Raw genomic sequence first — 14,121 nt, 5'->3', positions numbered from 1 at the left:
ACAGGTAGTGATCAATGGCTCCATGTCTAGATGGCAGCCGGTATCAAGTGGAGTGCCCCAAGGGTCGGTCCTGGGGCCGGTTTTGTTCAATATCTTCATAAATGATCTGGAGGATGGTGTGGATTGCACTCTCAGCAAATTTGCAGATGATACTAAACTGGGAGGAGAGGTAGATACGCTGAAGGGTAGGGATAGGATACAGAAGGACCTCGACAAATTAGAGGATTGGGCCAAAAGAAATCTGATGAGGTTCAACAAGGACAAGTGCAGAGTCCTGCACTTAGGACGGAAGAATCCCATGCACCGCTACAGACTAGGGACCGAGTGGCTAGGCTGCAGTTCTGCAGAAAAGGAGCTAGGGGTTCCAGTTGATGAGAAGCTGGATATGAGTCAGCAGTTTGCCCTTGTTGCCAAGAAGGCTAACAGAATTTTGGGCTGTATAAGTAGGAGCATTGCCAGTGGATCGAAGGACATCATCATTCCCCTCTATTCGACACTGGTGAGGCCTCATCTGGAGTACTGTGTCCAGTTTCGGGCCCCACACTACAAGAAGAATGTGGAAAAATTGGAAAGAGTCCAGCGGAGGGCAACAAAAATTATTAGGGGGCTGGAGCACATGATTTATGAGGAGAGGCTGAGGGAACTGGGATTATTTAGTCTGCAGAAGAGAAGAATGAGGGGGGGATTTGATAGCTGCTTTCAACTAACCGAAAGGGGGTTCCAAAGAGGATGGAGCTAGGCTGTTCTCAGTGGTGGCAGATAACAGAACAAGGAGTAATGGTCTCAAGTTGCAGTGGGGGAGGTTTAGGTTGGATATTAGGAAAAACTTTTTCACCAGGAGGGTGGTGAAGCACTGGAATGGGTTACCTCAGGGGGTGGTGGAATCTCCTTCCTTAGAGGTTTTTAAGGTCAGGCTTGAGAAAGCTCTGGCTGGGAAGATTTAGTTGGAGATTGGTCCTGCTTTGAGCAGGGGGTCGGACTAGATGACCTCCTGAGGTCCCTTCTAACCCTGATATTCTATGATTATATGATTCAATCACCTCATCATGCTCCAATTGCTCCCCCCAAAGCTCAGTCACTACAAAGGAGGGGGGGCAAGTTAGGGGGACCTGGGCCCACCCACTCCATCAGGTACTAACACAGAGCACTAGGGGTTCTCTCAGAGTTTCCAGCCCAATTACTGAGCTACCCCAAATTATGTTACCCCCAGGTCACTTCCTACCAGTCTGGAGTTCCTCCGTTTGGAACAGGGTCACTGGTTTAGCAGACTCTCCTCAGTCTCTCAGTGTCCTGTTCAGTCAGTCAATCTCTCACACTTGTGGCTTTCAACTCCCAAGGAGGGTGGGGGAGCCTAAGTCCCTGCTGCTAGCGCAGCTGTCACAAAGCTGTTGTCATTCCTTGCACAGCTCTCAGCATCAACCTTGCTTCCTGGTGCCAGCTCATTCCCCCCTTTTCCTGGGCTACCAGTGTCCTTCTAAACTGTTCCTCCACTGAGAACATGCTCTGCACCTGTTGAGGGGGAGCACCAGTATTGACTACTCGCTGCCCTGGTTCAGCATGGGGCCTGTAGACCCCATCACACGCTACCGTGGGGGCTGATCTGAAGGGGAAATAGGGCTCCAAATGCAGCCCTTGTTCCTTTAAGAGAAACACTGGTGCTGTGGTGCAGGTCTCACTGGGAACTGGGATGGGAATGTTGCTGGAGGCCAGATACAGCAGCATTCCAGAGACTTGACAGTGGAGATACCGAACTGTGCTTTATTGATCATGTCTACACGGTATGAATATCCACCAGCTCCGAGAATCAGACCCTCTGACTTTAGCCACAAAGATGAGTCGTAGTCTGTGAATAATAATGCCGTGTGTCTGTTCTCTTCTCTTTAGTCATATGTGACCTGTGCCCTGGGGATACATTTTGTTGGTTATGTGATGATCTCCTTTTCAGCTACAAATTCGCTCTGCTCTCTGTTCTTTGGAAAGATTTCCCAGTTAACTGGCAGAAAAGCCCTATTTGCATTAGGTATGTAAAGACTGCTTGGAGGACCAATGATCTCATCTGGTAAGACAAATCCTGTGCTCCCTTCCCACAGCATGGGGCAGGGAGAATCATGCTATAGGTTACCAGTTAGAAGAGATATACCTGGAGGCAAACTCTTCATTCATTAGAGGAGCTGGGGAAGAGAGGAGTCGCAATTAAGCTGCATATTCAAGTCATTCCATTGACTCCGTCCAGCAGCTCTCCATTGTTGACAAGCTCAGCTCACCCTGGTTTTGGTGATACTATATACTCAGGTTGAGCTGTTAGTTCTTTGGAACGAATGTGACTGATGCCAGATTGTCTCTCATTATTGGGCCAAATCCTGATCCTGTTGAAGTCCATTGCAGTATTGCTATTTGCTTCAATGAGTTCTGAATTTACCAATAGCTCTGTCAGGACCAAACTCCTGGCCTACTTTTGGTTAAAAACCACAGTGAGTGATGAGCTAACATATTAGCGTGGTCCTTGGGGGAAATGTGAACTTGGGGCTACTAGCCATCAGTCTAATAACTGCAGGATATGTTTTGAACATTAGTCCTGTGTCCTAATTGCCATGTGTTTTGTAGTGCAGAAAAATGAAAATGAAAGCAAGAGAGAGAACTATCTCAGTGCGCCAGTTTAGACTAAATGAAGTGCTGCATATGGACGAGAAGTGTGTAGGGTACTGTGAGGAGAAAAGACTTATGGGATGGATATATTTTAAGGGCTCCTTTCAGTGGACATTGAAAAAAGGCTGTCCCAATAAATAATTTACCAAGGCAGAAAAATATCAAGGAAAGTGTTTCATTTGAAGCCCAGTATCTGAAAATGAGATTTCTGTGCCATTTGAAGAAAGTTTAATACAATGAGTTGTCCTGAATTCCATAGCATGGTTCCCTTTATTAATAGAAATTGCATTGCTTGATTCCACGTGCATTGCCCTAGAAATTTTCCCTAAGATAGCTTTAAAGCTAGAGACAAGAGATTCAGAGTTCTTAATATAGAACCGTAGAACTTTGCAGGTTCTAGTTATTCAGTTTTCCCATACATATTTTTGCTCTTTGTGTATTCCTCCCTCTTGGTGACTCATTTTATCTTAAGGAAAACAAAGAAATTACAGTCTTTATAAGGGTCTGATTCAAAGCCACTGTCCACCCACCCCTCATTCCACTGGGCTTTGAGTCAGGACCTTGGAGTGTGAGATCAAAATGCAGTGATTCACTAACATTCTCCATCTAAGCAGAAAGATAAAATGTAAGCCACCGCTTCAACAGGCAACCTAGATGATCTTAAGGCCAGCTTTCAGAGTAGCAGCCGTGTTAGTCTGTATTCGCAAAAAGAAAAGGAGGACTAGTGGCACCTTACAGACTAACCAAATTATTTGAACATAAGCTTTCGTGAGCTACATTCCACTGAATGCATCCAATGAAGTGAGCTGTAGCTCACGAAAACTTTTGCTCAAATAAATTGGTTAGTCTCTACGGTGCCACTAGTACTCCTTTTCTTTTTAGATTATCTTAATGGTCCCTTAAAAAAAACAAAAATCTCTCTCTAAAGGACAGTATATGGAAAACAGAATGAAACATCCTTTCAGTTATCTACCAGTAGACACCTACATCACATTAGGATTCAAAGTCTTCTGGGGTCCCGTATGCCTACTCAGTGGTACATTGGCTTGGCTATTCCCATTGGTAGGTCTTAACCTCTGGGTTAATATCTCCATTAGCTCAGAATTCCTCTCTATTTAGGACATGGCCTGGGATGACTATATAAAAACAGGCTCTTCCCAATGTTTCATTGTACAATATTAACTGATGATCAAGAGAGGATTGCAGTGTCTTTGTGTAACTTTAAACGGATGAGTACAGATGATGGAACCTTCCTGGTTCACTGACCTTATTTTATTCAATAGCGTTTGAAGAAATCTTGCAGTAGACTCTGAAACACTGTATATCTAATATGAAATTTCCAGTTTATAACAGTAATTATGTTTTCTCCTTCTCTCTCCTAAACATACAGCTGCAATTACAAACCTTGCCTGTATAATAGCACTATTGCTGTGGAAACCTCACCCAAACCAGCTTGCTGTATTCTTCATATTCTCTGCTCTTTGGGGCCTAGCTGATGCCATTTGGCAGACACAAACCAATGGTAAGTCCCAGCGACAGCTAACTGAACCTCACTGAGATATAGTATTCTGTATGTTTTTTATTTATATGCAGTCTGTTTTACTCTACATGGGCATAAAACATGGTGATGGGTTTAAGATGGGCTTCAGGAAATATGCTTACCCTCCTTTCAGTCAGAAAAATGAGAACAAATGCTCAGGAAGGAGAAACTAATTTAAATGCTTATTAGCCTGGCTTTAGCCAAGATGGAGGGAGGGGACATCCTTGAACAAGGTAATGGATGATCAAAATAAATCTTTGAAATGCTCACAAAATTCCAGAAGGAAAGTCAAAATTTGGAGGTAATTAAGTTAATACCCAGGTTGTAATATAGAGCTATCATTGTAGACATGGCCTGCATATATACTGACATCTGAGATAAACAGTTAATGCAAATGTTCTCAAAACTCTAAATATTAATATCTTTCGATACCTCACTCTGCTGAGAATAAAGGAGGCTCTTCTTTTTAGAGACGGGGGCACACACAACCTAAAGATTAAAAACAGGACAAATCAAGAAAGAGTCATGCACTCTGGTGGCCTGCGGGACTGCCTTTGAACACGTAAAGTCTAACAACCACCAATCTTAGCCTTGCTAACTGAATATCCCAACCTGTGCTGGCAAGATTTTCCATAGCCTGCCACAAGCAAGACACAGTTTAAGTGCTGTAACGAGGCACACCCACCTCTCACGAGCACCCCCTTGGCTGAGTGCATTGCCAGTGACTGCAAAGTCTCTCTCTCAGGGCTAGTCTACACTGCTGCAGCGCTTTAACATGGCTTGTGTAACTTGGCTTGTGTAGTCAAGAGCTCTCTCAGCGCTCTACAAAACCCACCTCCACAAGGGACATAGCTACTGGTGCTGGGAGCCTGGCTCCCAGCGCTGGGGCACTGTCTACACTGGCACTTTACAGCGCTGAAACTTGCTGCGCTCGGGGGGTGGTGTGTTTTTTCACACCCCTAAGCAAGAAAGTTGCAGCGCTGTAAAGTGCCCGTGTAGACAAGCCCTTAGCTTGTCCCTGCTCCAGGATAGTGCCCCAGGGCTCCCTCCCTGGTGACAATGTCTTCGCGCTCTTCTTGGGCCTTCTGGCTGCAGCTGTCTAGCTGGGCCACTATAGGTCAGTTGCCTCTTTAGGGTGCCTCAATGTCCAGGCCGCTTCCCCCCAGTGGCTAATGGAGGGGACCTGAGCCCACCCACTACTCCAGGTCGCAGCCCAGGGACCCTGTAGATAACAGCCCGTCCGCTGTATCCCTTTATCTATGTCACAGGGCTTTTCTAATTCCTCTGGGCCACTTCCCCGCAGCCCCCACCATCTTCACCCTTACCTCAGGGCCTTGTCCTAATGGAGTCCGAGCAACCAGCTCAGAGCTCCTTCTCGCGCTCCCTGGCTTCTGTCCACACTGCCCTGTCCAGGGTTCTGTAGGTCAGTCAGTCCATCTGCCAGCCAGCCAGCCAGCCACACTCCTACAGCTCCAGCAAGGAACTGAACTTCATCTGGCCCTGCAGCTCTTCTTATACTAGGCTGCTAGCCCTGATTGGTGGTGTCCCACACAGCTGCTCTAGGCAGCGTGGAGGACCCTCTCCACTGCCCTTTTCTGGGGTGGGGTGTGACAGGGCCTTAGAGGGTCTGGTATACCCCATCACAAGTGCTCTCCTATCTTATCATGTGTTTCTTTTCTCTCCATTTCTTAATTTTTTTCAACTGCAACTATAATTCAGATCTGGCTATTAACATAGTGTTACAGGTGCTGGCTGACCCTCCCGAAGGTGAGATGGGGGAGTATGACATGGCTGGCCTACCAGGTTCTATGTCAGATTGTGTAGCTGGGCCTCCCTTCCCCTGTAGTGCTTCAGCTTCCCTCTGGTTGGTTGGGTAGTTTGGATGAGTTGACCCTCTGGCTAAATAAATGCTCTACCCTTTCACGGTTCCAAATAGGCCAAAGGAAACAAAACACAGTTCCTTTGCCCTGCTCAGGCCATAATCCTCTTCCCAAGATCCACAGTCTTCCCCTTAGATACAGGGGAATGAAAGGTGGGGCTTCCTCTCACCCACTCTGGAACATCCCCCCCTGGGGAGCCCTAAATGAGAGCAGGTGCACACAGCAGGATACACACCCACACCTCTTCTCTCATGCCAGGCCACATCCTTCTCCTGCATCCAACATAAGTCTAAATCACCACCTCTCGTATCCAGGTTCACACCTGCTGAGCTAAGGTTGATATCAATAGTTATTTGCCCTCCCTGGTTTAAACAGTTCATTCATAGAATCATAGAATATCAGGGTTGGAAGGGACCCCTGAAGGTCATCTAGTCCAACCCCCTGCTCAAAGCAGGACCAATTCCCAGTTAAATCATCCCAGCCAGGGCTTTGTCAAGCCTGACCTTAAAAACCTCTAAGGAAGGAGATTCTACCACCTCCCTAGGTAACGCATTGCAGTGTTTCACCACCCTCTTAGTGAAAAAGTTTTTCCTAATATCCAATCTAAACCTCCCCCACTGCAACTTGAGACCATTACTCGTCGTTCTGTCATCTGCTACCATTGAGAAAAGTCTAGAGCCATCGTCCATCATCTCCTGCCTTGAACAATATACGGATCCATGGGGGTCCTGCCTCTTCAGCTCACCTTTCCCAGGCTTCTTCCCCAGCTTTCTTAACCATGCAGCAGGTCTTGTTTCATCCTCAGGCTCTCCTTTTACTGAGGAACAGGTTCTGTCTTTTATCCTGCTTCCCTCTTTCCCAGCAAGCCTTGCACGCCGCGACTTGCTCCTTCTGGATAGCACATCCTTCAGAATGCCTGGCCCTAAAGGGGCCATGGCCCAAAAACAGGAGGCTTGGGCTGCATCTCCCTTAAAAGTGGCTGCACGTCCTTACAGCAGAGAGAAAGAAAAAAACAGGAGGGAAGTGCCCACGGTCATAGAAGGAGGTTGAGGAGGGTTGGCAGTTCCTAACCACAGAGTAGACACTGACAACGGATGGTGCTTCATATTGGTGTAGAATGAGCGACTGTGACTAATGAGCCTTGTGGTGCAGCGGCATGGTTCCCCACTGTTATGTACTGTCCGCTAGTACAGGTGCCACCTTCTTTCCTAAGTTCCTGGAAGGTCATCAACCAAGTCCACATTTAGTGTTTGACCAGGAAGCACAATAAGTGTTCTTTATGCATGTACAAACCCCCTATATCTTTTCTTATTATTATTATTATCTTTAGCTATGCTGCAGGACAAAATAATATCACAACAGGACAATAATTTGCATCTTCACATGGTCACATGGCATCACTGATGATAACATTACCCCTTCATGGAGAGATGCAATGTTATTACATCATAATGCTGCATCACACCATGGGATCTCCAGTATTATATGAATCTGTTCAGGAGTCCTATATTGGCCTGATTCTCCTCTCACCTACATCAGTTTTGCACAGGTGTAACACCACTGCCTTCACCAGAATTACTCCTGATTTACAGCAGTCTGAGTCGAGATTCATGCCTTTTACAATAATAGTTTAAAGGACAAATCTTGCATTTCTTACTCTGGCAAACCCCCATTGAAGTCCATTGGGATCTTAAAGGCTGAGTAAAAACTGAGTAAAACTACCAGGTTGTGCTGCACAATTAGGGCTTATGAGATCATCAGAGATTTACTTTGACCTTGTATGGAGATGTACTCTAATACGGATCAAGGGTTCCCCCTACAGGATATTAATTAGAACGGAATGAATCCTTTCACCTATATCCTTATATATATTTTTTAATATTTCTGAGTGGCTGGGTGGTTGTGGTTGTGTGTGTCCCTAGTTATTCTGAATGGAATCTGTTCCATTTTAGAGTATGCAGCACCCTCTCTTATCTAAACTGAACACAGTCCCTTCCTGCTAATAATTGCAGTTCTTCAACAACAATTGTGTAGCACAGGACAACCAAGTAGAGGGTAGCAAAATAAAATTCTTTCCAGCCTCGCCTGCCTCTTTAGAAACGATGTGAATCAGTCTGGAACGCTGACAGCACTGGTGCTCACACTAGGTTCAGCAGCCCCAGTTTGTGCCCATTCCTAGTTGTAAACAGGGGGAAAGGAGGTAAGGGAACTACTGGAAAAATGAGGTCGGGGCTTGTGCTGCTAAAAGCAAGGGGCTGTTCCTGCCCAGTGGAATCAGGCATTTCACCAAGGAAGCACAGCGCTGCCGGGGCACCTCAGACTGACCTGCCAATTTGTGCCAAACTGTGTGCAACAGTTTTATGCTATGGACAACCATTTGTTAGGGCCTAGGATGAGACACCAGCCTCAGGTTCCTGTGTGACCTATGCCCAGCTCTTAGCACATGTTCAACCGAGAAGTTAGAGTTACAGGTCCAGATTTACAAAGGGACATAGTCCCAGACCCTCAGACCTATTCAGGCAGCTCACATCCATTAATCTCTCACAGTAAGGTGCCTAATTACCTTTAAGGATCTGGCCTTAGGCATTGCCATGCTGAGTGTTGCAACACTTAACTTTTAGGCGCCTAGAAAATCATTGGAATCCACAAATTCTGGGTTAGGCATTGTCAAGGTTCCTTCCCCACTCTGAACTCTAGGGTACAGATGTGGGGACCTGCATGAAAAACCCCCTAAGCTTATTTTTACCAGCTTAGGTTAAAACTTCCCCAAGATACAAACTATTTTATCTTTTGCCCTTGGACTTTATTGCTACAACCACCAAGCGTCTAACAAATATATAATAGGGAAGGAGCCTGCTTGGAAACATCTTTCCCCTCCCAAACCCTACACCCCCTTTCCTGGGGAAGGCTTGATAAAAATCCTCACCAATTTGCATAGGTGAACACAGACCCAAACCCTTGGATCTTAAGAACAATAAAAAAGCAATCAGATTCTTAAAAGAAGAGTTTTAATTAAAGAAAAAGTAAAAGAATCACCTCTGTAAAATCAGGATGGTAAATACCTTACAGGGTAATCAGATTCAAAACATAGAGAATCCCTCTAGGCAAAACCTTAAGTTACAAAAAGACACAAAAACAGGAATATACATTCCATTCAGCACAACTGATTTTATCAGCCATTTAAACAAAACAGAATCTAACGCATATCTAACTAGATTGCTCATTAACTCTTTATAGGAGTTCTGATCTGCATTCCTGTTCTGGTCCCAGCAAAAGCAACACACAGACAGAGAGAACCCTTTGTTTTCTCCCCCCCCCCAGCTTTGAAAGTATCTTGTCTCCTCACTGGTCATTTTGGTCAGGTGCCAGCAAGGTTATCTTAGCTTCTTAACCCTTTACAGGTGAAAGGGTTTTTCCTCTGGCCAGGAGGGATTTAAAGGTGTTTACCCTTCCCTTTATATTTATGACAGGCATCTAGGCTCCCTATACAATGAATAGGGAGAGATAGGCACCTGAGAATGGGATCTACAAAAGCCAGCATGCTAGGAGGGGCCTACACTAGCCAATGGAAGATGCCAATGAGAGGATTGTGTCCTAAATCCTGCCCCTCTGATGGAGTTAGGCACCTAGCTCTGCTTGCAACAAAACCCACAACCCCCTCCTGAACAAACAAGAAAAAACCCTTCTAAAATCCAAACTTTTTACACTCAGAAATACTATTATATTAGCAAATATTGTTTGTACTAATTCTCACTTCCTTAATCCAAGAATCTGATAATTTTCACCCCTTTTCAGAATTAATTACAAAGCATTGTAGCAAGGTCCCTTGTTACTAAAACATCATGACTTTTACAAAATGTAGTTCAGGGCATTTACTTGTATCCTGTGAAGGAAGATCATTAATACTAACCTACACTGATCCAGGTTAATGAAATATACATTTGGTGATGCACTAGCCTTGATTTCTTACCACCCGTGTTCGCTTACTCACTAATTTGTAAAATCCAATAAGTGTCCCCTTGCAATTGGCATGAATTAGCAAGGTTCTACTGCCCAGATGATGAGATGATACCCTTTGGGAGGTTAAACATCTCTCACAGCTCACCCTGACTTTTTGAGAGCAACTTCAGCAGGAAGAGATTTTTGTGACTCTAACACAAGCCAGAAATGCAAATTTACACTGAATGTTCTACCACCCATCAAGACAAAACTGCCCTCTTTGTTGTATGAGACTCTATGGACTGGGCTCAGCCCACGTCATTGATCTTACACTGAAACACTATAGGCCATATAAATACCTAGATCAAGCTTCTCATTCTACTCCTCATCCTACCTCCTCACTGCATCTAGCACTGTCCTCCTCTCCCTTCTTATGTTCTCATCACTTTATGTAAGAGCCTTCTGCTTCATGGCTCTTGGTGTCTAGAATAAGCTTCCTGCCACCTCATTTCAAACTTCAACAGAAAACATCCTTTCTTCCTTGCCTATAGCTGTCTCCCCCGACCCCCCGCTAGGATATATTCACCAAGTTACCTGTATTATTTAACTTCTTATAACACTATGGGATACAGTTTGCATGACAGAGAAGACTAAATTACAAGCTTGTATTTTCCTGTGATTTGACCACAGGGAAGGAAATATAGCTCATGTTGTAGGAAATATAGAATGTGTTCAGACTTACCATCACAAAGATCATCTCTCTTTCTTTGCAGCACTCTATGGAGTTTTATTTGAGAAACACAAAGAGGCAGCCTTCGCTAATTATCGACTATGGGAGTCATTGGGATTTGTCATCGCTTTTGGATACAGCACCTTCTTTCATGTTTACGTCAAACTGTACATCGTAATGGCTGTGCTGGTGGTGGCCATAGCGACGTATGGGACAGTTGAATACCTGGAAGCAAAGGACTTGCCTGGAAAACCTACCACTGTGAAGGAGGAAATAACAGGATCTGTAGTCCAGCAAACACGTCTTTAAACCCAACAGGATCAGAGCGGTAGAAACAAAGAATTCTGGGCAGCTCAGCACAACTGATTTCTTTAAGGGAGATTCAAAGTGTTCAATCAGATTTTAGAAGAATATAAAGGAACTGTTTTCCTGGTCAGTCTAATATAAAGAAATAGGAATAAATCTCCTTTCATACCTCTGTTTTTTAAAAGGTTATCTGACTTTGTCATTTCACTCAAACTCTTACTAATAATGAAAAATTATTTTTTTAAAAATTGTATTGGATTTTTTTTTCACAAATAACATTTTATTAAACATGATGAAAGACCTTTTTATTAGATAGGATACAAAAGGTTCTGATCCAGTGGTGCAAAATGAATGAGCTACACCTTTCAGTTCCCACTGACATCAATGGGCATAGAGTGTGCTCAGCATTTTTCAAGGGTCACTCATGTGAGTGGACCCCTATTTATAACTACCTCATCATAACAACATCGACTCTCATGAACACAAACCTAAATTATTGCAGTTCCTTCCCACCTAGTTTTGATGAAAGGCTGCTCCATTGCTTGTAGCTTGTGCAGAATGCAGCACTGTGTGCCTAAGAGTATCTGTGATCATACTATTCTCATCCTCTATTTGAATTTTTTTTTTTACACTTGCTGTCTGTAACCACAGAGAACTTGTAGTTGGCCTTGTTGGTCTTTAAAACCTTAATGGTGTAGGCCCTGGCTCTACAATATTTAAGAATTCTATCTGAGCTGTCTTCATGTGTATTTGCACTCCGCAATATCTACTCCATTATGCCTTAGGACAGCAGACAATTGTGTCTGTGCCACTGTGGTCCTTGCATCCTGGTACTCATGCCTTCATCCCTTCTTAGGGGCTAAGATTCGCGATGTGACGGAGAGAATGCCGAGACTCATCAAGCCCTCGGATCACTACCCCTTCCCGCTTCTCCACGTGGGCACCAATGATACTGCCAAGAATGACCTTGAGCGGATCACTGTGAACTACGTGGCTCTGGGAAGAAGGATAAAGGAGTTTGAGGCGCAGGGGGTATTCTCGTCCATCCTCCCCGTGGAAGGAAAAGGCCTGGGTAGGGACCGTCGAATCGTGGAAGTCAATGAATGGCTACGCAGGTGGTGTCAGAGAGAAGGCTTTGGATTCTTTGACCATGGGATGGTGTTGCATGAAGGAGAAGTGCTGGGCAGAGACGAAGAGAGAGAAGAGCATCTTTGCGAACAGGCTGGCTAACCTAGTGAGGAGGGCTTTAAACTAGGTTCACCGCGGGAAGGAGACCAAAGCCCTGAGGTAAGTGGGAAAGCGGGATACCGGGAGGAAGCACAGGCAGGAACGTCTGTGAGGGGAGGGCTCCTACCTCATACTAGAATGAGGGGCGATCAGCAGGCTATCTCAAGTACCTATATACAAATGCACAAAGCCTTGGAAACAAGCAGGGAGAACTGGAGGTCCTGGTGATGTCAAGGAATTATGACGTGATTGGAATAACAGAGACTTGGTGGGATAACTCACATGACTGGAGTACTGTCATGGATGGTTATAAACTGTTTAGGAAGGACAGGCAGGGCAGAAAAGGTGGGGGAGTAGCACTGTATGTAAGGGAGCAGTATGACTGCTCAGAGCTCCGGTATGAAACTGCAGAAAAACCTGAGTGCCTCTGGCTTAAGTTTAGAAGTGTGAGCAAGAAGAGTGATGTAGTGGTGGGAGTCTGCTATAGATCACCGGACCAGGGGGATGAGGTGGATGAGGCTTTCTTCCGGCAACTCGCAGAAGCTACTAGATCAAAACGCCCTGGTTCTCATGGGCGACTTTAATCTTCCTGATATCTGCTGGGAGAGCACTACAGCGGTGCATAGACAATCCAGGAAGTTTTTGGAAAATGTAGGGGACAATTTCCTGGTGCAAGTGCTAGAGGAGCCAACTGCGGGGAGCTTTTCTTGACCTGCTGCTCACAAACCGGGAAGAATTAGTGGGGGAAGCAAAAATGGATGGGAATCTGGGAGGCAGTGACCATGAGTTGGTTGAGTTCAGGACCCTGACACAGGGAAGAAAGGTAAGCAGCAGAATACGGACCCTGGACTTCAGGAAAGCAGACTTGGACTCCCTCAGGGAACTGATGGGTAGGATCCTCTGGGGGAATAACATGAAGGAAAAAGGAGTCCAGGAGAGCAGGCTGTATTTCAAGGAATCCCTATTGAGGTTACAGGGACAAACCATCCCGATGTGTCAAAAGAATAGTAAATATGGCAGGCGACCAGCTTGCCTTAACGGTGAAATCCTTGCAGATCTTAAACAAAAATAGAAGCTTACAAGAAGTGGAAGATTGGACAAATGACCAGGGAAGAGTATAAAAATATTGCTCGGGCATGCAAGAGTGAAATCAGGAAGGCCAAATCACACCTGGAGCTGCAGCTAGCAAGAGATGTTAAGAGTAACAAAAAGGGTTTCTTCAGGTATGTTGGCAATAAGAAGAAAGCCAAGGATAGTGTGGGCCCCTTACTGAATGAGGGAGGCAACCTAGTGACAGAGGATGTGGAAAAAGCTAATGTACTCAATGCTTTTTTTGCCTCTGTCTTCACGAACAAGGTCAGCTCCCAGACTGCTGCGCTGGGCATCACAGCATGGGGAGTAGGTGGCCAGCCCTCTGTGGAGAAAGAGGTGGTTAGGGACTATTTAGAAAAGCTGGATGTGCACAAGTCCATGGGGCCGGATGCGTTGCATCAGAGAGTGCTAAAGGAATTGGCGGCTGTGATTGCAGAGCCATTGGCCATTATCTTTGAAAACTCGTGCCGAACGGGGGAAGTCCTGGATGACTGGAAAAAGGCTAATGTAGTGCCAATCTTTAAAAAAGGGAAGAAGGAGGATCCTGGGAACTACAGGCCAGTCAGCCTCACCTCAGTCCCCGGAAAAATCATGGAGCAGGTCCTCAAGGAATCAATCCTGAAGCACTTACACGAGAGGAAAGTGATCAGGAACAGTCAGCATGGATTCACCAAGGGAAGGTCATGCCTGACTAATCTAATCGCCTTCTACGATGAGATTACTGGTTCTGTGGATGAAGGGAAAGCAGTGGATGTATTGTT

The 14,121-nt window shown here is 45.2% G+C and overlaps 1 protein-coding gene across 1 annotated transcript in view; it reads left to right on the top strand.

Moving 5' to 3' along the window:
• Positions 1-14,121, top strand: part of LOC311519031 (putative tubulin polyglutamylase TTLL2) — a 47,214-nt gene that overhangs the window by 21,333 nt on the left and 11,760 nt on the right. The window contains exons 7-8 of the mRNA XM_084625187.1: positions 1,885-2,020; positions 4,037-4,168. Coding sequence (XP_084481313.1) covers positions 1,885-2,020; positions 4,037-4,168 — 268 coding nt within the window. The remainder of the gene's footprint in view (positions 1-1,884; positions 2,021-4,036; positions 4,169-14,121) is intronic.

This window comes from Lepidochelys olivacea (assembly GCF_965140295.1).
Source record: "Lepidochelys olivacea isolate rLepOli2 genome assembly, chromosome: 3".
NCBI lineage: Eukaryota > Metazoa > Chordata > Testudines > Cheloniidae > Lepidochelys > Lepidochelys olivacea.
This window is presented reverse-complemented; position numbering and strand designations above follow the sequence as displayed.